Source organism: Sus scrofa, chromosome 14, assembly GCF_054392235.1.
Source record: "Sus scrofa isolate SSC_HxYL_T2T_F1_AM1 chromosome 14, Sscrofa_HxYL_maternal_Yorkshire_Landrace_v2.0, whole genome shotgun sequence".
Classification (NCBI taxonomy): domain Eukaryota; kingdom Metazoa; phylum Chordata; class Mammalia; order Artiodactyla; family Suidae; genus Sus; species Sus scrofa.
The window spans coordinates 32,987,340-33,010,003 of NC_139396.1; the positions used below are offsets into that span (position 1 = coordinate 32,987,340).

The 22,664-nt window shown below is 44.9% G+C and overlaps 1 protein-coding gene and 1 long non-coding RNA gene across 4 annotated transcripts in view; one reads left to right on the forward strand and one right to left on the reverse strand.

Moving 5' to 3' along the window:
- The window catches only part of LOC110256888 (uncharacterized), a 77,722-nt gene that overhangs the window by 45,147 nt on the left and 9,911 nt on the right, over nt 1–22,664 (forward strand). The gene's annotated exons all lie outside the window — the stretch shown is intronic.
- NUGGC (nuclear GTPase, germinal center associated) overlaps nt 1–22,664 on the reverse strand; it is a 44,350-nt gene that overhangs the window by 6,546 nt on the left and 15,140 nt on the right. For all 3 annotated transcript variants that reach the window (XM_084997772.1, XM_001928603.5, XM_084997773.1), the window contains exons 8-16: nt 20,865–20,883; nt 20,502–20,591; nt 16,679–16,784; nt 14,657–14,790; nt 8,839–9,003; nt 4,666–4,823; nt 2,963–3,104; nt 1,821–1,929; nt 1,069–1,205 (exon numbers count right to left, since the gene is read on the reverse strand). In XM_084997772.1, the coding sequence (XP_084853898.1) occupies nt 1,069–1,205; nt 1,821–1,929; nt 2,963–3,104; nt 4,666–4,823; nt 8,839–9,003; nt 14,657–14,790; nt 16,679–16,784; nt 20,502–20,591; nt 20,865–20,883 (1,060 nt within the window). The remainder of the gene's footprint in view (nt 1–1,068; nt 1,206–1,820; nt 1,930–2,962; nt 3,105–4,665; nt 4,824–8,838; nt 9,004–14,656; nt 14,791–16,678; nt 16,785–20,501; nt 20,592–20,864; nt 20,884–22,664) is intronic.

The following is a 22,664-nucleotide window of genomic DNA, read 5'->3' on the forward strand; positions in this document are numbered from 1 at the left end:
GGTGTTTGCAGACAGTGGTAATATGTCAGATGATGAGGACTAAACCGCTACTGGTAAGTGAAACAGCTCTTAGCCGGGTCTGAGAGAAACGACAAGCTTCGTATTGTAGAGAAAAGCATTTTTCAAAACTGCAGTGGTGGGAGAAGAGGCGATTGAGCAGGAGCAGATTGGAGATGTTTCGGGAAGCAGCTTGGCTCACAGGTAGATGGAAGTAGCAAGGAGCCAGATACCTTGGCAGGAATAGGAGGGGGTCAGCTAAGCCTGGACTGGGGCTGACAAATTCAGAAACTCTATTGGCCGGAGAGGGGCCAGCAGTAGCCCGGACTAAAACAAAGAATTTATATTACTTGGGGACAGTGGCGACAAGCTAAGAGACTCAGAGCTGGGACAAGATGGTCCAGGTGTACTTGGCAGAAGCACTTATGTTCAAGGAAACTGTTAGGAACTGTCTCTGAGGTAGATAGAATCACACCTAAATCTATGCCAGGTATTGTAACAGACTGATCTATAATAGTTGATTGGCATTTATCAATTGATATTTTATGAAGGCAAGATATTTACTTTCATTAAAAAAAAAATCTGTCTTGAGATTATGCTATTGCTGGAGCCAGGTCACCTGGTCCTCAACCCCTGCTCTGTAATTACTAGTTGTGGACACACCTCTCTCTGCCTCAGTTTTCTCATCTGAAAAATGGGAACAATAATAGGACCTACCTCACAGCCTTGCTGGGGATTCAATGCGCTCCTGTTTGTGAAGAGCTTAGGATCCCCTCTAGATAGGACATCTGTCCTCATGATGACTCAGTAAAGAGGAAAGACGTGGGGGACAGGTAGAGGGGCTGCACTTCTGAATCACAGCCCCAGGGAGGAGCCCGAACCAGTCTGGTGGAGGCAGTGCTGGGGGAGGCCACGTGGAGACTGGCCTTCTTCCAGCATCGTGGGCCTCAGTTGAGGCCACTTTTTGGAAGGCATCCAGCTCTATGGGAGCCCAAGCATCTTCTGTGCCTGCTTCCTGTGCTCCCCCCGGGAGTCTGTTGGGGACCCAGTTCAAACATGGATGTAGAATACCTTCAGCTGCTGAAATTGGTGCTGCATCCTTTCTTCAGCCCTTTCGAACATGCCCTCAGCCACCTGCCGGTCTACCCCTCTTCTGATGACATCTTTCATTCTTTCACACGCTTTTTTGCCCGTGATCTGAGCTGCCTCTGCAAAAACAATAGCCATAGTCACATCACAGCAAGGACTTGCTTAGGACTCTTTAGCATCAGAAAGAAAGGCAAGCAAACTATATACACACACTTATATATAGTCATGCATGCAGCACCATTATCTACAACATGGAAATAGAATAACATGATACAAAAACCAAACTCAATACTTAGATGATTTTCAGTTAGAAAATGTAATGAGTGAATTAAGCAGAAGCTTGCAAAACTCCAAACTCCCCCCACCCCCCAAAAAACAATGGAACCACCACAATAAGAAAGAGATGGAAAGGGAGTTTCCAAACACGTAAAGAGAATGAGAATTGGGATAGTGGATTTTAGAGTTTAGGGAGCTGAGAGGCCGCAGAGGAGGAGAAGCAAGTCTTCTAAATAAAGAGGGGACAGAAAGACCTGGAAACACACAGATAAAAACCGTCATCAACTTATCTCTCTCCACACGCTCACAATTGTTTGGTTCTAATTGGTCAACCCACAGTGTTATGGGGCTGAGGACCCAGGAGGACCATATGTTGGGGTGTGGGAGGCAGCAGACAAGGATGCTGAAGGTGCTGACAGACCCCAGGGGAGGCAGAAATGTGGCCCTCAGGCCCCCACCTTCATAACAGGGCTTCAGGTCATTCTGCACAGAGGTGGTGAGAGACTCATAAATCCTCCTCTTCTTCCTCAGAATGTGTTCCTCCAGGCCTCCGAGGATGGCGCTTATCTGAGAAGCCACGTTAACAAAAGGCCATTTGTGACAATCCCTTAAGAGAAGCAGGCTGGGGGTCCTGTGTGCAGCCATGCTTTCCTCTGCCTTGTGTTACCCCTGGCTGGTCACACGTCTCCTCACATCTAGGCAGGGAGCTTCTCACAGGCAGCAGCTTTACCTTAAGCATCTTTATAGCCCAAAGTGCTTCCCACAGTGCCTGGCTCTTCACACAACTCGTTTACTATTTGCAGAGCTGAACTCAGGCACATACGCCGGGTGAAGGGCTTCTTGGGGGTGGGCGTGGGAGGCGCAGGCGATTTCTCTAGTGGTACCGTGTAATCTGGGCTGGGCCTGTGCTGTGGACTGAATGGTCTTGTCCCCCCAAAACGCCTATGTTGAATCCTTTTTTTCTTTTTATGGCCGCACCTGTGGCATATGGGAGTTCCTGGACCAGGGAGTTGAATCGGAGTTGTAGCGGGCAGCCTACGCCACAGCCATGGCAACACCAGATCTAAGCCAAATCTGCAAGCTACGCTGCAGCTCGGGGCAATGCTGGCTCCTTAACCCACAGAGCAAGGCCAGGGATCAAACCCGCATCCTCATAAATACTACTCAGGTTCTTAACCCGCTGAGACACAATGGAAACTCCCCCTGTTTTGAGATCTGCAAAATATGACACTTCTTTAAATTTCATTGCTGTGGATAGTACTTCATGATATTGGCAAAAATGATAAAGGTGTCAGTGAGAATGTTACAACTGGAATCAGATTTTTACACAACTAAAGATGCTTTGAAGATTCTTCCTGAGAATTGAGTGGACTTGACAACTTCACCAGTCATGATTGGTTGCTTCTCAGTGGAACAAATCTTGGTACGTCCATGGCAGATTCAGAACCACTTCTCTCTTCCCCGTCTCACTATGTTTTGTATCTTTCAGGGCCCAGACCCTGCACCCTCCAGGGAAACAAGGAGGGAGAAATAGGCAAGTCTCCAAAATCATAGGGAACCACTAGCCAACCTCACCACCTCTTCACTTTACAAGTCTTACCTCCTGGACCAGGAAACTCTTCTTGCAGCTGTCATACTTCCAGCCATTTCTTATCCCAATTTCCGTCATCTTCTCCTGCAGAGAGTACTTAAAAGCATCTATGTGAGGCATCAAAGCTGAACCATCTGTGGGCTTCCCGGAGCTACAGAAGAAAGTCGTATAAGACGTTAAGAGACAATAATGGCTCTTGTGGGGTTAAAACAAAGAGAAAACAGGCTGGTATCCTTTTATTCACTCTTAAGAGAAGGGAAGGATGAGATCTAACAATTAAAATTCCTATAATGCACCAGGCACTGTGCTTGACATTAAAACCCATGAAGTCAGTGAAGCGATGCCCATTTTACGAATGAAAACCATTCAGAGACGGCTGCTAATGTGTTCAAAGTCACACAGCTAGTAAGTAGCAGCACCAGGCCTCGGACACTGATCTGCTTAACCTCAAAATTCAGTCTTTCCACTGCCAATGGTTTCCTGCTTAAAAGGGTGCGTTGGGACTTGAACTACACCTTATAGGATGAGTAAGATTTTAGGGACATGAAAAGAAGGAGGAGGCCTTCCCCATAGGGACAACACATGACCTAAGTTTCAGAACATCCCAGGAGTAAGAAGCAGCAGATTCGTAGAGAGTGGGCAGAGGCTTGAAATTCTAGCTCCCTCCTTAGGAGCTGGATGCCACTGGGGAAGCTGTAGGATTCCTCCCAGTGGCAGTCTATTTGTTTGGCAAATGGCAGGAGCTACTTCAGAGGGTTGTCTGGAAGATGTGATGAAATAATGCAAGCAAAGTGCTTAGCACAGTTCCCTGGTACAGCTCAGTTGCTTTTTGTTACCTTTGTTACCCCCCAGGCTGATTAAAACCAGGGGGTCGATGCTGGCGGCGGAGGGGGCGGCAGGGGGCGGGGGGGGGGGGATGAGAAAGGCCGGTTGGAGGCAGGTGGAATGTCTTGAAAGCCATTCCAAGGAATTTGGAGTTTACCCTGCAGACGTGTAAATAGGTGAGTGGGTGTTAATAGGTGAGTGGGTGTAGGGGGAATGGGAGGATCCCAGACAAATTTAAAAGAAGGTTGTGGGGGAGGCAGGAGGCACTGAGTAAGAATCAAGCAAAGGTAGGTAGACTGGCTCAAGCAGTGGGAGGCGGGCCAGCTGCAGTGCTGGAGGTGAAGGAGGGAGAAGGCAACAGGCTGGGGATTAGGAGGTTCTGTTGATGGAGAAAAGGATTGGAGGTCAAGGAAAAAGGAAGGAGGGGGCCTTGTGAAAGGATGTGCCCTGCTGTCCACGCCAGGTGGGAGCATGTCGCAGGTCAAAGACTATGGGCCACTTTTCCTTTTCACCTTCAGGGAAATTTATGAAGGCCCTGTGTTTGCTTAACTCCACACACTCTCCAACCAAAATACCCTGTGCTGGGCTCAGATCCATAAGAAAATGGATCCCCTGTTGCATGTAGGAGATCTTTGAAAAATAATGGGAATCATAATATTAGTCTGAAAGCAGCATCTCCATCTGCACTCCAGGTCACCGTGGGACATTTTTAAGTAAACCAAACCAAGAAAACTTTTGTGTTTTGCCAAAGAGTAAGTTTTCCTCCTCAAGTTGCAAGCTACTCTGGACACTTCCAGACCCAAAGTCCAAACTCTTAAAGATGAGACTCTGGCCCGGCATTCTTCGGATGTTTGTTCACAAAGGAGCAAAGAGGAAGGATCCTTTACCTAAAAATGCCTCCGAAAACGGGATCAATCTGGTCATAGATGGGCTGTGTGATGGCTTCGTTCAGATCTATTCTCGCGAGAGTCCTGGAGGCATAGATGCCGTTCTTCAGGCAAACTGCTTTCAGTGTCTGGTGAAAACCCTGGTTTCCTCTACTCCTCTGGATAATTAAACAATAAGATAGTAGAGTTAGGAGTTCCCTGGTGGCCTAGCAGGTTAAGGATCCAACGACGTTGTCCCTGCTGTGGTGCGAGTTCAATCCCTGGCCCAGGAATTTCATGCTGTGAGTGAGGGGAAAAATATATATATATATATATTTGTGTGTGTGTGTGTGTATATGTATATATGTATTCACACCCATATGTTGTATGGGTGTGAATACATATATATGCTATATATATATACAGTAGAGTTAGTAGGTATTGCTTAGAATTCACGGGGTCAAAACTTCATTGCCTTTTGCCAAACAGTATTACCAAGAATCACAAGGAAGAACAGGGACATGATCTTTCAACATATTATGAAGCCTCACACAGGGGACAGCAGTCACACCTCAGGTCAGCAGATGCCTCTGCCCTGGGCTCATGAAGCCTCCTCTGCTCATGCTGCTCACAGATAGCTTTGCCCGTGTCTCTTTACTCATCCAGCTCCAATACTAGACCATCAGCTGGTTGAGATCAGGCCCAGTGTCTTAGCACTGTGGTGTCCCCACCATCTGGCCCCAGCATACAGAGTGCTTGATAATTGTTAAATGAGCAGCTATTAAATGAAAATGTGCTATGACTCTACTGTGCATATATCTTTCAGATTTTCCAAGCAATATTTTATTGAATATTTTATAAAATGTAATTTGATTTGCATACCTTTATATTTTTCCCCTGAAGAAATAAACTCAGAAATTAGAAGAAATGTTATGAACCATAATGATAAGAGACCTGAGAAATTTTAGCCATGTGGTGAGCATCAGTAAAGAGAATAAAAATACATTTGCAGAGTTCCCGTTGTGGCTCAGGGGTAACAAACCTGACTAGTATGACAACGCAGGTCCAATCCCTGGCCTTGCTTAGTGGGTTAAGGATCTGGCATTGCTGTGGCTGTGGTATAGGCCGGCAGCTGCAGCTCCAATTCAACCTCTAGCCTGGGAACTTTCATGTGCTGCAGGTGCAACCCTAAAAAAAGGAAAAAGAAAAAGAAAAAAAAATTGCACTGACTGGAAGTTCAGGAGAGGGGTTTGTGATCATTAATCAGTGATATATATTTTAAGGGAATGTCTGTGCAGCATGGTACAATTGACATCATACTGTCTATATTTATCTATCCATCTATCTATCTTTTAACATTCCACACTTTTCGCCCAAGACTATAACATGAGCATTTCCTGAATACATTGTAAATACTTCCAAAAATTATTTTAATGGCCACAGAATATCATATGGATGTATCATAACTCATTTGACTATCTTCTCATTTTTATACATGTCGGTTATTTTCCTATATTACATAATGATATGACGTCAGTATTTATACATTTGCACACAGGTTTGATCGCAAGGGGAAGTTGTTTATCCAATAGGATGCCGTGGGTCCATCTGTAGTTACAGGGAAAGAAGCCAGTGGAGGGCTGAGGAGAGAGGGGACCATTCATGGGAATGGTATTAAGACCATGACACAGTACAAAACCCCAAAAGATACAGAGCTATTGACTCAGCTGTGCTTATAAAGATTAGGCAAGAACTCATGAAAATGCCTCCTTTCCCCATTTGGTGAGCTGGTCACCATTCAAAGTTATTTTAAATTACCATTTTCTCCCCATTCCCAGCAAGGTCCTAGTGACAGCCTGAAGGTTTCTGATGCTGTTCTTTCCCTTCACAAGCAAATCGTCTCAGAGGAGTTGTCCCTCACCCCTGGTGCCTTCACCTTCTCAGCACCTACCTCCTCATTCACTTATCGTGATCGGGGATCTTCTACCATCAGATAGAAATGGTTCCCTCCAGGGCCACTTGGTTATCTATTGCTATGAAACAAATTACCCCAAACTTTGTGGCTTAAACAACAGTACACATTTCTTCTCTCTCACCAATGCTGTGGGTCAGGAAGGCGGATATGTCCTGGTTGGTGTTTCACTGTTCACCTGGTGGCCAGGCTCTGTGGTTAAGGTTAATAGGCAGATAAGTGCCACCCAGGGAAGAGACCAGCGTGATTCAAGGTCGCTGAGAACAGACAACACACATACTGGGCTCAAGTGGTATCACATTCATGGCAAGAGGGGCGAGGTGTGCATGAGATCTGGCTCTTTGCACTGTGTGGTCCCCTGTGGCCAGCAGAGCCACTCCACAGGTGACACAGCCACATGTCCCACTTTGTGCGGCATTGAAGGGGCCCAAAACAACCACCACCACCCTGGGAAATCCCAAATCCAGGAGCCTGGGGTTTGCCAGAGCCGGCTCGCAGCAGAACTAAGGAGTCACACTGAGTATGAAACAAAGATGGAGAATCCTGCACAAGACCCCAGGGCCCTTTGTCTCTTGGTAAGAATGAGTCCCAGGCCCAAGTCCCATTCCTCTGTGGCCACATGGGGGTGCAAAGATGGCACCCACCAGGTGGCCCTTCCCAGCAGCTGCCGGCCGGTCAGCAATGGATACACCCAATGACCAAGTCCAGTTGTCTTATGCCGCTTTTTCTTAACCTCTCAGAAGCATCTGATAATCTCCTTCTTAACAAACTGCTCTGCCTTGGTTTTCTTATTGGAAAATAAGAAACTAAGCATTACACCCCCAAAAAAGTATAAAAAATAAGAAAATAAGCATTATGCTATTTTTTTCCCCTGTGACTCCCAGATGAATCCTTCTCTGTTCCCTCTCCTGGTTCCTCTTTATTTTTCTGCTCCTGAACGTGGCCTTTGTTTGAGGTTATGTCATGTTATTGTCCTTCTTTCTACTCCCCCTCAGCCCCATTCATTCCTATTGATCTGACTATCAGTTTCTTGCTGTGATGACCAAATCTAGGCCCCCAGAGCCCCCTTGCTCTGGGGCTTGAGTCCCATATTTCCGTGCCATTAGATACTCTGCCTGGAGTAAACACAGCATACCTACCCCCCAATACTGAACACACTGCTTCTCCCCACCTTATGGGGCCCCCATGCCATAGAACTGTGTTGTTAAGGGAGAGAGAGAGACCCACCATGGAGGTACACACAGAGGGAAGACCCTGTGAGGACACAGGAGCAGGTGGTCATCTGCAAACCAACAAGAGAGGTTCAGCAGAAACCAGCCCTGTTGACACCTTGATCTTGGACTTCCAGCCTCCAGCATTGAGAAATCAGTGCTATTTAAGCCACCCAGTCTGTGGTATTATATCATAGCAGCCTTCACAGACTAACACAATGAATGTCTTGTTTCACCCTAGTCTTTGATAAATGCAGCCTCAAACTTTTCATCACCCAGAAACCCCATAAACAAATTGAAAGATAAAACAGGGAGTTCTCATTTGGGCTCAGCAGGCTAAGAACCCAATGTAGTCTCTATGAGGATGCAGGTTCCATCCCTGGCATCTCTCAGTGGGTTAAGGATCTGGTGTGGCTGTGAGCTGTGGTGTAGGTTGAAAATGCGGCTTGAATCCTGCGTTGCTGTGGCAGTGGTGTAGGCTGGCAGCTGCAGCTCCAGTTGGACCCCTAGCCTGGGAACTTCCATATGCTGCAGGTGCGACCCTAAAAAGAAAAAAAAAAAAAAGATAAAACAGCCATTTGTGTGCCAAGTGAGAGGTGACAGGATGCTTTCTTATTGTGTATCTAATTGACACATCAAGCCTAAGAAATAGAAATAGTTTATCATCCCCATTTTATGGAAGAAAAATCCAAAAGGCTTAAGTGGTTTGGGGGCCTTGCCCGGGCCTACAGAGGGGATGTTTGGAGGGATGGCGATCAAAACAAGACCCTCAGATCCTAAATTCCAACTCCTTCTTCCAAACCATGTGCCCTTCCCTGGGTCCTGGCAGTGCCCAAACAGTCCACTTGATGTGCTTTCCTTTGTGCAACGTTTCACTCTCTCCTAATCTCATCTAGCTCTTTATTTCCTTCCAAAGCAATGGGATAGTGAAAAGAAAGGCGGGGGGGGGGGGGGTGGAATTAGGCAGACCCGACTGAAGATCGCGTGTTTTCCCTGGAGAGGGTCACTCACCACCAGGCACGCCCCAAGGATCCGTCGGTAGGAACTCCTGGCATTTCGGACCCCAACTTGCAGAGGCTGAGCAATGTGGGCAAAGCACTGGTCAATAGCCTTCTCCAGCAGCTGGATCCTCTCCTCCACAAACCTCCGCAGGCCACTCATGTGCAAGTGTTCATTCTAGGGACAAGGACCACAGGGAGTGTGAGGCCACCCCCTTCCGAAAGGCACCATCTCCTCAAACTTTGTTCCTTTAAGCTTGTCACCAACACGAGATTTAGCTTGAGATAATCACCCAAGGTGTACTTCTCCCTTCATCCCAGTAAGGCATCGCTCAGGGCACAGACCTCCTTCATCCTTGTGGGACTGGAACATGGAAAAAAACATATGCCTCCTGCAACTTATCTTGTGGGTAGACTCCATTAGACTGTTTGAAAGACTAAACGTTTTTGTTTTGTTTTTGTTTTAAATCCAATTGAGGAGTTCCTGTCGTGGTGCAGTGGAAGCAAATCTGACTAGGAACCATGAGGTTGTGGGTTTGATCCCTGGCCTTGCTCAGTGGGTTAAGGATCCGGCATTGCGGTGAGCTGTGGTGTAGGTGGCAGACTCGGCTCAGATTCTGAGTTGCTGTGGCTGTGGTGTAGGCCGGCAGCTGTAACTCCGATTCGACCCCTAGTCTGGGAACCTCCATATGCCACAGGTGTGGCCCTGAAAAGACAAATAAATAAATAAATAAATAAAAATCCAATTGATATCAATAGAGATTTTTCCAATGACATCTGATTCGACAAAGATTTAATGAACTTTGTGCACAAAGCAGTTTGGGAAGATAGGGTTTCTCAAACTTTCACGTGTGTAGAAATCACTGGGAGAGTTGGTCCAAACCCAAGGGCCGGGGAATCTAGGCTTCTAGTAAGCCCAGGTAATGCTGATCCTCTGGGCCACACTTTGAATCAACAGTATAAAGCTACAGGACCACAAAGTACTTAGTTCCTGCTGTAATGGAGGATAGTCTAGTCGGGGAGGAAAATATCTCTTCAAATAATACAAGAGGGCGACCACCAGGGGCAGCCTTGACCTCTAGGTTCCAAACTGGGATCTCTGGAGTGTCTCTCCCCTGTGTGAGAACCTTGGGGACCAGCCAGTGCCTTGCAGCAGTGGAAGGAAGGAAGCCACACTCCTTAGCTCAGCACTTGAGGTCCTTCATGGCGAGTTCAACCAGTCACCAGCTCTCTGTTTGCCCAAAAGGTCCTCCCACGTAGCTGCCCCTGAACTTGCTACCATTCCCCGAATGTTCCCTTTTGTCCTTTGTTTGTGCTCTTCCCCCTTCCATCCTCCAGACAAAGCTCAGAACTTCCCATATGATGACTTTCCGATAAAATGTTGTTCCTGAATTCCTGGTCAGAATTGGGGCTCTCTTTCCTGGGCTCCTGCCCCATGTTTATATATCTCTGCTCTGCTCTGCCTCTCTGTGTCGCCCGCCCTGAGCCAGGAACTTACTGAAGGGACAGACTGGGTTTTTCGTGTTTGTTTATTCCAAGGCATAGCACAGAGAGTGCGGCCCCTAAACATTTGTGGGGTGAACGAGTGGCATGGAGAAGTGGCTGGGTAACGTAAGCTTTGAAATTCTATTCTGAATTTGATGATGGAAATAGCTCTAAATTGAGATGCAGCCTTCCACAAATGACTTGGCATCTCTGGATCTCAAGAGCAGCCTTTGTGAAGTAAGTGAATGGGGTTGAATGACCCCAGAAGGAGCCCCAAACTCCCCAACCTGAGTCTCAGAATAAGTGAGTTTGAAGAGTTTATGGAAACCATTTCACTCAGGCAAGCCTCAGGGAGTTTCAGAGTTTTCACTAGTTAGAAATCTCTAAATTAGGAGGATGGGAATAACATATACACGCTATGGTATAAAATAGATAATTAGTAAGAGCCTACTGTATAGCACAGGGAAATCTACTCAATAGTTTATAATAACATATATGAGGGGAAAAAAAGGACATGTGTGGCTGATCCACTTTGCTATATACCTGAAACTAACACAACACTCTGAGTCAATTATATTCCAATACAATTAAAAAATAAAGAAATCTATAAGCCATACTTTCCCCCAAAGTTCCTTCTAGAGTCTTTGAAGTTTGTGGTGTCACTGGTGATGAACATGAAATAAGAAAGACGTCATGAAAAGAAACTCTAGGGGCATGATTCTCACAGAGTCTCACTCTCAACAAATCCATGTTAAAGAGGCAAAAGAGTGATAAGAAAGAGAAGGGATGGAAATAAAAGAGCAGTAAGGCTGGCATCTACTATAACCAAATGCAGGACTCATTCAACATTGAGGTTGTCTTAACTTCCCACTGATTCTTAAAAATAAAGACTGGATTCCTGTTCATTTAAAATCACTAACTCTCCAAAGTAAAATTTTTAATTTGAGTCACAATCTTGAAAAAGGATCCATCCCATCCATTTTTAGGTTTGATTTTTTTTTTTTTTCAGAAGGCAGAGGACCTGACAAAACTCTCGCCTTCCAACTTTCCATCAAAGAACTTAGACTGAGACGGATATCTGAAGCCAAAGAATTTTGAGGAAAGCTGCTGGCAGTCCCTCTAAATGGCTGTCGGAGAAGTGCCAGGCACCCTCCTCCTCTGCGTCTTCTGTCGCCTGACGACTGGCTGCAAAAGCGGGGCTGAGCCCCTACATGGGCCGCACCTCCAACATCATGCTCCAACTTCGATTGCAAGAGGCTTTGTCCTGGCGTTTATAAAATAAACCAACCACACACGGCACCACATCTGATTTGTTTTCCATTGGCACTTCCAAAAGCAATCTTTTGCTGGGCAGAGAGGCAACTTTCACCCCAAAGAATTTGTCTGGGAAGTTAGAATGTCAAACTCTTTGCTAGTATTTCAGAGGACAAAAGTCAAATAAGAAAATCTCAGATTCCAGGAGGATTTTTTTTTTTTCTTTCTTTCTCACACAAAACTAGAACCAAAACAAGGAATAAGGAGTGTAATGAAAAAGAGAGTGAATCTTTTGCTATAATGTCACCTTATTTTTTCTTTTTAGGGCCATACCCGTGGTATATGGAGGTTCCTAGGCTAGGGGTCCAATTGGAGCTACAGCTGCCGGCCTGCACCACACCACAGTGACACCAGATCCGAGCCACATCTGCGACCTACACCATAGCTCATGGCAATGCTAGATCCTTGACCCACTGAGCAAGGCCAGGGATTGAATCCGCATCCTCATGGATCCTAGTCAGGTTCATTAACCTCTGAGCCACGACAGGAACTCCTATAATATCACTTTTATATAGAATTTCTAAAATGTGAACATTTGGAGTTCCTGTTGTGGCTCAGTGGTGAATTAAGAACCCAACTAGTATCCATGAGGATGTGGGTTCAGTCCCTGGTCTTGTTCAGTGAGTTAAGGATCCAGTGTTGCTACAAGCTGCGGCGTAGTACGTAGACGCAGCTTGGGTCTGGGATTGCTGTGGCTGTGGTGTAGGCCTGCAGCTACAGCTGTGATTTGACCCCTAGCATGTAACCTCCATATTCTGTGGGTGCAGCCTTAAAAAGAAAAATAATAAAATAAATAAAATTAAAACGTGGACATTTTCAACAGATGAATGGATGAAGATGTGGTATATACACACAATGGAAACTACTCAGCCATAAAATGAACAAAATAATGCCATTTGCAGCAACATGGATGGAACTAGAGACACTCATACTAAGTGAAGTAAGTCAGAAAGAGAAACACAAATACCACATGATATCACTTATATCTGAACCTAATATAGGGCACAAAGGAACCTTCCCACAGAAGAGAAAATCATGGACTTGGAGAACAGACTTGTGGTTGCCTTTGGGATGAGGGGAAGAGGGATGGAATGGAAGTTTGGGGTTAGTAGATGCAAACTATCGTGTTTGTAGTGGATAAACAATGAGGTCCTGCTGTATAGCACAGGGAATTATATCCAATCAATTGTGATGGAACGTGATGGAGGATAATGTGAGAAAAAGAATATATGTATATATGTACGTCTGGGTCACTTTGCTGTACAGCAGAAATTGGCAGAACATCGTAAATCAACTACAATAAAAAATTTTTTTTAAATGTGAAATTGGAGTTCCCATCATGGCTCAGCAGAAACAAATCTGACTAGCATCCATGAGGACACAGGTTCGATTCCTGGTCTCACTCAGTGGGTTAAGGATCTGGCATTTCCATGAGCTGTGGTGTAGGTCAAAGATGGGGCTTGGATCTAGTGTTGCTGTGGTTGTGGCATAGGGTGGCAGCTGGAGCTCCGATTCAACCCCTAGCCTGGGAACCTCCACATGCCGCATGTGCAGCCCTAAAAAGACCAAAAAAAAAAAAAAAAAAAAAAGGTGGAATTTGACCCACCCTGCCTGGACAGTTAGCATTGCTTGCTTTTTGCATGGAAGTCAGGTCCTCCCCTCCGCCTCTGCACACCATCCACAGCGCCCTCCCAGATCAAGGTCCCACATTCTCAGGACCAGCCTTACTGGTACCATTTCTCTGCCCCTTCCCCAGTCTATGTGACAAGAAGTCAGACAGCGTGCCCGTACAAATCTGGTAGGTGACAGTAAGTGTGGAAATAAACACGAACCAAATGAGAACCCATGAAGGCTATTAATTCAGAGCTTGCTCTAGCCGGGGAGTTGGTGGCCATCACTTGCATTTGGCAGACACTCAATGGCAGGCCCAGCGGTGGGAAAGCTCCCGTGTTCCCCTGTCAGAGGCCACGGGCATGGGCAGCAGTAAGTGGCTGCCTAGGAGCAGGGACCCTGTGTGATCCATGAGAAGGTGTATTTGTCTTTTCTTTCGTTGGTCCTCAGTTGGAAGCAGGGACGAAGACCAGGGAAGTGGTCAATCATTAACCAAGGTCTGGCCATTTGGGGCTGGTTGTTACAGAAGTTACTGTTTAGTTCTTGGATTGTTACTATAAATTACAGTCTAACTTCCCACAAGTAGAGCAGGCCGGCTTCCTGAGCTGTTCCTTGTTTGTGGATCAGGATTGGTTTCCTAGGCCAGTGGCTGCAGGCAATGGGTCAGAGTTCTGTTTTTTTCTTAACGCCTGTTAATTTGCATATTCAGCCCCTCACAAGGAAGCAATGCAGTTGGTGATTGATCCCAGCCCAATTTTTTCTCCCAAACTCTCCCAAACCTCTAATTTAGTGGCTTATTCCTCTTATCTTAGGGTAAGAAAAACTCATCCATCGGAGAGAGAAATTTGTCCACTACTACATCAAAAGTCATTTTTTTACTGGTTATTCAGAAGGCCTGCATTCTAGACCGTGAAGATAATATCTAACTCTGCAGAAAGGCCCTCCTCCTTTCCTTCCTCTCACATTACGTAATGATGCTGCATTGCCTTTGACTGCCCCAGGCCATGCAGGAAGTCTATAGGCACAAGAAAGGTTTTTGGACTATTCGTGCACACACGCCTCTTTAAGACAATTAAGAACTGCCTTATCGCACTACAAGTAGACACATCCCTCCTGCCTTCACTGAAGCACATTCCTCCTGATTCAAGTCTCAGGAGGGGCGGAAATAACGCCTGACTCTTTTTACCTTTTCCTCTCAGTCCATCTGTCCCAGGTAAGACACTATTCCTTTTTTTTTTTTACTCAAATATTACAATGGTAACCCCTCAAATCATCTTCCTGTTCTCTTTATATTCTCTGAGCTTAGGGTCTTTGTTTGGTATGAAAAGAAGAATTATTGAAAGTGAATTTTCTAACTTAGTAAGAGGGAGTGTTCCGCCCAGGCCGGGGGCAGAGGGCACACAGCCCAGGTGTCTACCTACCGGCAGGTGGTCCGGGCCGTTGAAACTATCTGTCAGGAGCAATAGGCCAAAGGCTTCAGTGACATACTTGGTCACCATCCTTCTCTTCTCATCCAAGAGCCTTCTCCGGATGTATTCTCTTAACTTGGGGATTTCTGGAATTCACAGGCAGCACAAACAATGTGAAAAGGCCAGAGTTGAAACAGATAACCAACAAGAACCTACTGAATAGCACAGGGAACTATATTCAGTATTTTGTAATAACCTGTGAAGGAAGACAATGTGAAGAAGAATATGTAAGGAGAAGAGAATTTGAAATATAAATATTATACATTATATTATACTATATAACAATTATATATTATACTATTATATTATACTATTATACTATACTATTATACTATTAAACTATTGCAATATATAATATATATTATATATTGCAATAGTGTAATATATATTAATAATTATATTTATATTAATAATATATTATATTAATATATAATAATACATTATTATTATATTATTAGCTACACACCTGAAACTAATATATTATAAATCAACTACACACACACACACACATACACACACACACATATATTTTAAGCCAGACTTGGTGGTAAATAGAATTTGTAAAAATTAGCATATCAGGATGGCAATCTGAATTAATGTCATTTGAGGTCCTATGTGGGTGAGGTACCCCCAAAGGCAACCTTTCCATTTTCCCCAGTCTAAGATCAGCAACAGTGAATGGTAGATCAGCAGTAATACATATTCGTTTATTTAGTGGAAACTACATGGAAAAGTGGAGGCTGGTTTAAAAAATGGGCACTTTCCTCTGGATTGGTAGTTACCTGGCTAGCAGAACCAAAGAGGCTCACATTTCTGGAGTCTCCGCTTTTTGGGCCCCCTAAAATTTTCTATCTGTATCAAATAACCATTAATATCAAAATAGCTCATGCTGGGTAGAAAGGATAAGACCTCTGACAAGTGGGATTCCAGATTGGAAAGCTATCTTAGGGAGTTCCCATCATGGCTCAGTGGAAACGAATCTGACTAGGAACCATAAGGTTGCGGGTTCAATCCCTGGCCTTGCTCAGTGGGTTAAGGATCCGGCGTTGCCGTGAGCTGTGGTATAGGTCAAAGATGCAGCTCGGATCCCATGTTGCTGTGGCTCTGGTGTAGGCCAGCGGCTACCACTCCGATTCGACCCCTAGCTTGGGACCCTCCTTATGCCTCGGGTGCGGCCCTAAAAAAAAAAAAACCTAAAAAAAACGAACAAAAAAGAAAGCTATCTTAGCCCTAGCTACCTGTTTCTTAAAAGCTATCAGATGCCAAACTACTTTTCCCCCATCATTCCTGTAAGTGGAAAATTTTCCATGTTATTCTGCACATGTACCATACTGTTTATTTCTTTTATATCCTTGTTCAAGCCATCTCTCCATTTGGGGGAACTTTGCACACCTTCTTGCTCCTTGAGCTCCTTTGGCATTCATCATGTCCAGCGAAATACGTGGACATTTTAAGCCATTTTCAGCTCAGATCAAGGTCAAGCTCAGCTCCTGCCCCTCATCCAGCTTTCCCTGCCTGCCCCAGCCACTCAGGTTCTAGGTTCTCTTAACTGCTATGTACTCAGAGCATCACCGAACTAAGCCTTATTTTTACTTTGATTTTTGCACATGGCTTAGTATGAGCTCTTCATCTCAAGTTTCAAGTTCTCTGAAGAAAGGGACCATGTCTTGGACCCCCCACACACACCCCCAAAAGACAAATCATGCCACAGATGCTCAGTGAACTGGGTGAGCCAGGGCTCCCAAGGCAAACACTGAGGAAATAACAGCTCATAGTAAGATTTGGAGGCGGGAGGAATTGTAGTCTCAGACACCCCAACGACACTGAGAGAAATATGCATATATTTGCTCATAGGTACAGAAAGCAGCAAACTGGAAGTATGGCACAGAAAGTTCTAAAGCAGGAAATTCAGAGTGCCAAGCTTCATCTTGAGAATTGTAGTGACTGAGAATTGTAGTGATATATATAAATTACCAGTTTCCTCCTCGGCAAGGACAGCCTGCTGCCAGTACTCCTGGGCACTGACTGTGTACACCAGCTCTGAGGCTTCCAGAACCTTGGAGTCAGCAGGCAGTTTTCTCTGAAGTGAAAGGCACACAGGGAACAGAGGGACTCAGAGGTGGCAAAGGCAACTGTGCACAGACCTCACAAGAGCCCCATACTGAGTAAAACAATAAGATATTGCAAAAAAAAAAAAAAAAAACGAGAGATATCTGTATTTGTTTATTTCTCTAATTCTCTATCTCTTGGTCTCTGCCCTGAGTTCCTGACACAGGGCTCCTAAACCCCAAATAAACAGAGATGCCGGGAGAATCTTCTACTCTAAAAATTGAGTCTTTGACCCCAGTTCCCAGCACAGAGCTCTCAAATCCCTTGGAATTCCTAGGGCCCCTCCCCCCATTCTTCAGACCAGGGGTGAAGCTGCGGGGGGAGGAGCTGGAAGTAGAGTTAATAATTGTCTGTGTGATGAAGCTCCATAAAATCCCAACAGTACAGGGTCCAGAGAGCTTCCAGGCTGGTGGAAGCTCTGGGAGGATGATGCACCCCAACTCCACAGGGACAGACGCACTTGCATTGGGGACCCTCCCACACTTCCCCCTATGTAGCTCTTCATCAGGCAGTTCATCTTTTATCATATCCTTTATTATGTGATAAACTGGTAAATGTGAGTAACTTTCCCTGAGTTTTGTGAGCCGTTCTAGCAAATAATGGAATCCAGGGGCAAGGAGGTCATGGGAACCGATTCATAGCCAAGTCAGACAGGAGTTGTGGGTGACCTGGGGACCTACTACTTGTGACTGGTATTTAAAGTGGGGGGCAGCCTTGTGGCCCGAAGCCCTTAACCTGTGGGATCTGATGTTATCTCCAGGTAGGCAGTGTCAAATTGAGTTAAACTGTAGGACACTCAGCTGCTGTCAGCAAATTGTCTGATGGGGGGAACCCCCCCCCACATCTGGGGTCAGAAGTGTGAGTGCAGTAGCCATGGAGATTGAAGGAGAGGCATGCAGGAGCAGTAGGGTAGGTTTTCTTTTCTTTCTTTTTTTTTTTTTTTTTTTTTTTTGCTTTTTATAGGGCCACACCTATGGCATAGGGAGATTCCCAGGCTAGGGGTTGAATGGAGCTACAGCTGCCAGCCACAGCCACAGCCACAGCCACATGGGATTGGAGCTGCACCTGCAACCTACATCACAGCTCAGGGCAACACTGGATTCCTAACCCGCTAAGCGAGGCTAGGGATCAAACCTGCAACCTCACGGTCACTAGTTGGATTCGTTTCCACTGAGCCACAATGGGAACTCCAGGGTAGGTTTTCTTTAAGCGTTCACTAGAGCAAAGGCAAAATGCCATATAATAATCAGCTCAAAAGACATGCCTGGGAACATCAAAACCCAGCTCTCTTTTACCTGCCACATGCAGTGAGTCATCCAGACCCATGGATCCCTATTAACTCTTGAATGCATCTCCTCTATGTTTATAGTCACCGCCTAGCTCAGGCTCTTATCACTTCTCTTCTTTAACACCACCTGGATTACACAAGAAGCTTCCCACTGGTCTCTACATCCAGTCTTCACTGGCCCCTTTCTATATCCTCCATTCTCCATACTGCTTGAGAGAATCACCTTGCTAAAATGACTGTTTCCAAATTGAGATAGACAAGTGTAGTCCCAAGAGTTGTACTTTTTCTTATCACGTTTTTTCTTCTTTTTCATTTTTATAATTAAAAAACCTGGCGTTTCCGTAGTGGCTCAGTGGTTAACAAACGTGACTAGAATCCATGAGGACGCATGTTCGATCCCTGGCCTCGCTCAGTGGGTTAAGGATCTGGTGTTGCGGTGAGCTGTGGTGTAGGTCACAGACGCGGCTCGGATCCTGCGTTGCTGTGGCTGTGGTGTAGGCTGGCTGCTCTAGCTCCAATTTGACCCTTCTCTGGGGACCCCCCTATGCTGCAGGTGTGGCCCTAAAAAGACAAAAGACAAATATGTATACAACCACAGACATCTATTTGAACCATATAATGAACTTCTGCCTCGTGTTTTCTATGATTGAAATGAAATGTGCTCCAAATGAAGGCCTGCAGAACAAGTAAAGATTTCACAGTAATTCTGACGGAAATAAAGTGGTTAGAGAATGAAGGCATTACATAGCCAGCAGAGGGGAAGAAATGCAGAACTCAAGAGAACTTGTGCCATAACAGTCAGAACCACGGTCACCACCCTGCAAGCTGAAGTATGGTTGCTGAGACCCTCTCATATCCATCAATTTGCCACACTTAGTAGCAATAAATACAATTGTGAATTGTGTTTTGAGGTATTTTATGTTTCTGCTTCCAGAAACACTATAATTAGGTTCTCATAGGATGCATAGTTCTTTAATGCCAACAAGAACAATTAAAGAGAATAAGAACAGCTTTACTGAGTTACTGCCTCATTAAAACCGGCATTCAGGAATTACTTGGTAGAAGACTTTGGCTTAAGAATGAGACCTGATTATTCAGAATGAGAAACAAAAGCTTTGAAATTTCCATTTCCACATTGTACACCAGACATTTTTCTGCATCAATATAATTAGTTAAAATACAGAAAACAGTTCAGTTCAGAACTGGACATAAGGCCATGTGCTTTTACAATTAAACCTAGCATTGAAGATTTAGTTTCAGCGAAAGCATCCCATCTGCCACATTATGTTAACTGTGCTGTAACACTTAGGTTATTTTGTTTGTTTTTAATCTTAAAATCAGTTTTGGTTTTATAGTTGCATAAGACTAGCCGAGGGAGGAGCTTTATGTTTGCTATCTATTTTAGTGACGGAATAATGAAAATAGTTTAAGAAAACACCAAGATTCCCATAGAACAATTACTCAAGCTTGAAAAATAGAGCTCAGGTCTTATCTCCCAACACTGCATACGTTCTTGCTGAACCATTCAAAACTACTTGCCTAGGAGCTCCCTGGTGGCTCAGCAGATTAAGGGTCGCCATTGTCACTGCTGTGACTCCCATCGCTGCTATAGCACAGGTTCAATCCCTAGCCTGGCAACTTCCACGTGGTGTGGCCATGGCCAAAAGAAATGAACAAACAAACTTCTTGCCTATAGTTCCCAGAGTGACACAGGTTTTTTTTTTCAATCATGTCTTTCTCTCTGTCTCAAATGCTCTCTCTCCTACTTCTCCACCTCCCTCAAGACTACTGGTTCTAGGAGTTCCTGTCACGGCTCAGCAATAACAAACCCCAGTAGGAACCATGAGGTTGCAGGTTCGATCCCTGGCCTCACTCATTGGTTTAAGGATCCACTGTTGCCATGAGCTGTGGTGTAGGTCACAGACGCGGCTCAGATCCCACGTTGCTGTGGCTGTCTTGTAGGCTAGGAGCTACAGTTTCGATTGGACCCCCTAGACTGGGAACTTCCATATGCTGCAGGTGCGGCCCCAAAAAGCAAAAAAAAAAAAAAAAAGACTACTGGTTCTTTAAATTTCTGCTCAAGAGGCTAAGAAGTTTGCTCTGACATTTTCCTCAACAGGGCCTCCTCCAACCACCAGCACTGACTACAGCATCCTTCCTCTGTGTCGCCACCGTCCCTCCAGCCCCCTCATAGCCCCTCTGCATTCCTCTACCAACACCCCGACATGTGATAATCTGCCAAAGGTCACCAAGTTATTAATCAACAGGACTAAGTTAAATCTGAATTGTCTACTCCAAACCTTTTGCCCACGCTACCCCATAAGACCAACAAGGCATTTGTTACTCAAAATCTGAGTGGTTGAAAAGCAGCAAAAGGCATAGAAGGACCTGTGAACTCACCTTTAGTTTTTCCTTGAGGATTTTATTCTTCTGGAGTTTTATCATTTCATTTCTTTCTAGAACAGCCTCTCGCTGACTTTGAACAGCTGGCTGGATTGTGAAAAGAAATAACAGCATGGCAGAGAGTCCAGGATTATCCAGAGGGATACACGGATAAAATGCACGTCTTCATTTGGCCCAGACAAATGTGTGCATGTTCAAATCATGCAACACTAATCATAAAGCATATCATTTAAAAACAACTAGTTCAAACTCATCAAGATGTTTGCATTAACTGTGTGCAGTCTTTGGTCTATCAGTTATACCATAATCTAGCTTTAAAAAAGAAAAAAAGAAAAGAAAAAATAACCAGTCCATACTTACATTTCCCACTTTTCGTTCCCTGAAATGAGAAATGTAACAGTTACTTAACTCATGATGTGTTACGGTGGTCTCGACTTGCCCCAAAAGCATTGTAAAAGTCATGCCTTTTTGCCTCTTCCTAAGCTGCTTCTTCAGTCCAAATTCTCTCTCTCTGATCCACCTCCAATGTCCATTTGAGAAAAGCATCTTAATTTCTCAAAGTTTGATCATCGGTGGAATTTTCTGTGCCCTCACCCCCCCGCCCCCGACCCAATCAAAATGCAGCCATCACTCTCCAGGATCCCATAGCACTTTGCTCATCCCTCTCATACAGTATTTCACCCTCTTTTTAGGCTCTTTTTAAAAATATGAATATTCCCAGGCTAGGGGTCGAATTGGAGCTGTAGCCACCAGCCTACGCCACAGCCACAGCAACGTGGGATCCAAGTTGTGTCTATGAACTACACCACAGGTCATGGCAACACTGGATCCTTAACCCACTGAGCCAGGCTGGGGATCAAACCTGAGTCCTCATGGATACTAGTCAGATTTGTTTCTGCTGAGCCACAATGAAAATACCTTTCACCCTCTTTTTTAAAAATTTGATTGCAGTATAGTTGCTTTACAATATGTTAGTTCTTGCTGTACAGCAAAATGACTCAGTTATACATATACACATTTTTTTTTCATATTCTTCTCCATCATGCTTTAGCACAGGATATGGACTATAGTTCCCTGTGCTATGTCATAGAATCTTGTTATTTATCCATCCTATATATACTGGTTTGAATCTGCTAATCCCAATCCTTCTCTCCCTGACCCACCTCCCCATTGGCTACCACAAGTCTGTTCTCTATATCTGTGAATCTGTTTTTGTTTTGTATATATGTTGATTTGAATTTTCGCCCTCTTTTAAGACGGTGACCTCAGTGACTAGGCAATAGGCCTTTCTGAATCTGTTACCCCTACCACAGAGTCAATAAACACTTAACCAATTCGATTGAATTATGCTCAGATTTAGAGCTGGCATTGGAAGGTGGAGCTTGTGATGCTATTCTGGGGTAGGGGTTGGGGTGAATGGAATTGCAGGGGAAAAAATAATGCAGCTGAAATTCCCACCTAGACCATGAATGCAAGAAGTTAGGGGAAAAGCCTTAGCCTAGTTCTTCACTGAGAATATTTTCTCTGCTTAGTGAATTCCTGGAGATAGCAGACTCGAGTTTCAGTGGGTGTAGGGGGTATGGCAGATGTAACAGGTGAAGAAGCTTTCATTAGAGCAGAGAAGCATCTACAAGGGTAGATCCCACGACCATATGTCCCATGTACAGATCAGTTTCTACCTGCCGATCCTCTGTAGAGGTTACTAACACCCCTTTTCACTTTCAAAGGGTCCCCCCAATATGGAAGATAAGTTACAATCCTAGTCACAGGGGAACAGAGATCTGCATGGACAACAACATACATTAACATTTATGAAACTCTAAAATGCTTACCTTCCATTATTTTTTGTTAGAGTCTGATTCTAAGAATGCTTTTAGTTTTGGCCAAAGTTCTGAAACTTAGAACCCTGCTCCAAACCGGTTTAAAATCTCAGGAGGAGGCAAATCTGAAACAGAATCTGACACTTCCAAGCTGTACCGGGCCAGTGTCACAGGAAGTGCCCACTAGCTGTGGGGCGTCTACACTTCCCAGATCCTTGCAGGGGGGTGTCCATCCCAGGAGCTACTCTTTGCACCTTGGACTTGTGAGTGGTGGTGCCCCTGGAGCTGTGTAGAGCACAGCCTGTTGGGCATGAAGCAGCCACTCTGGAAGATTCCCCAA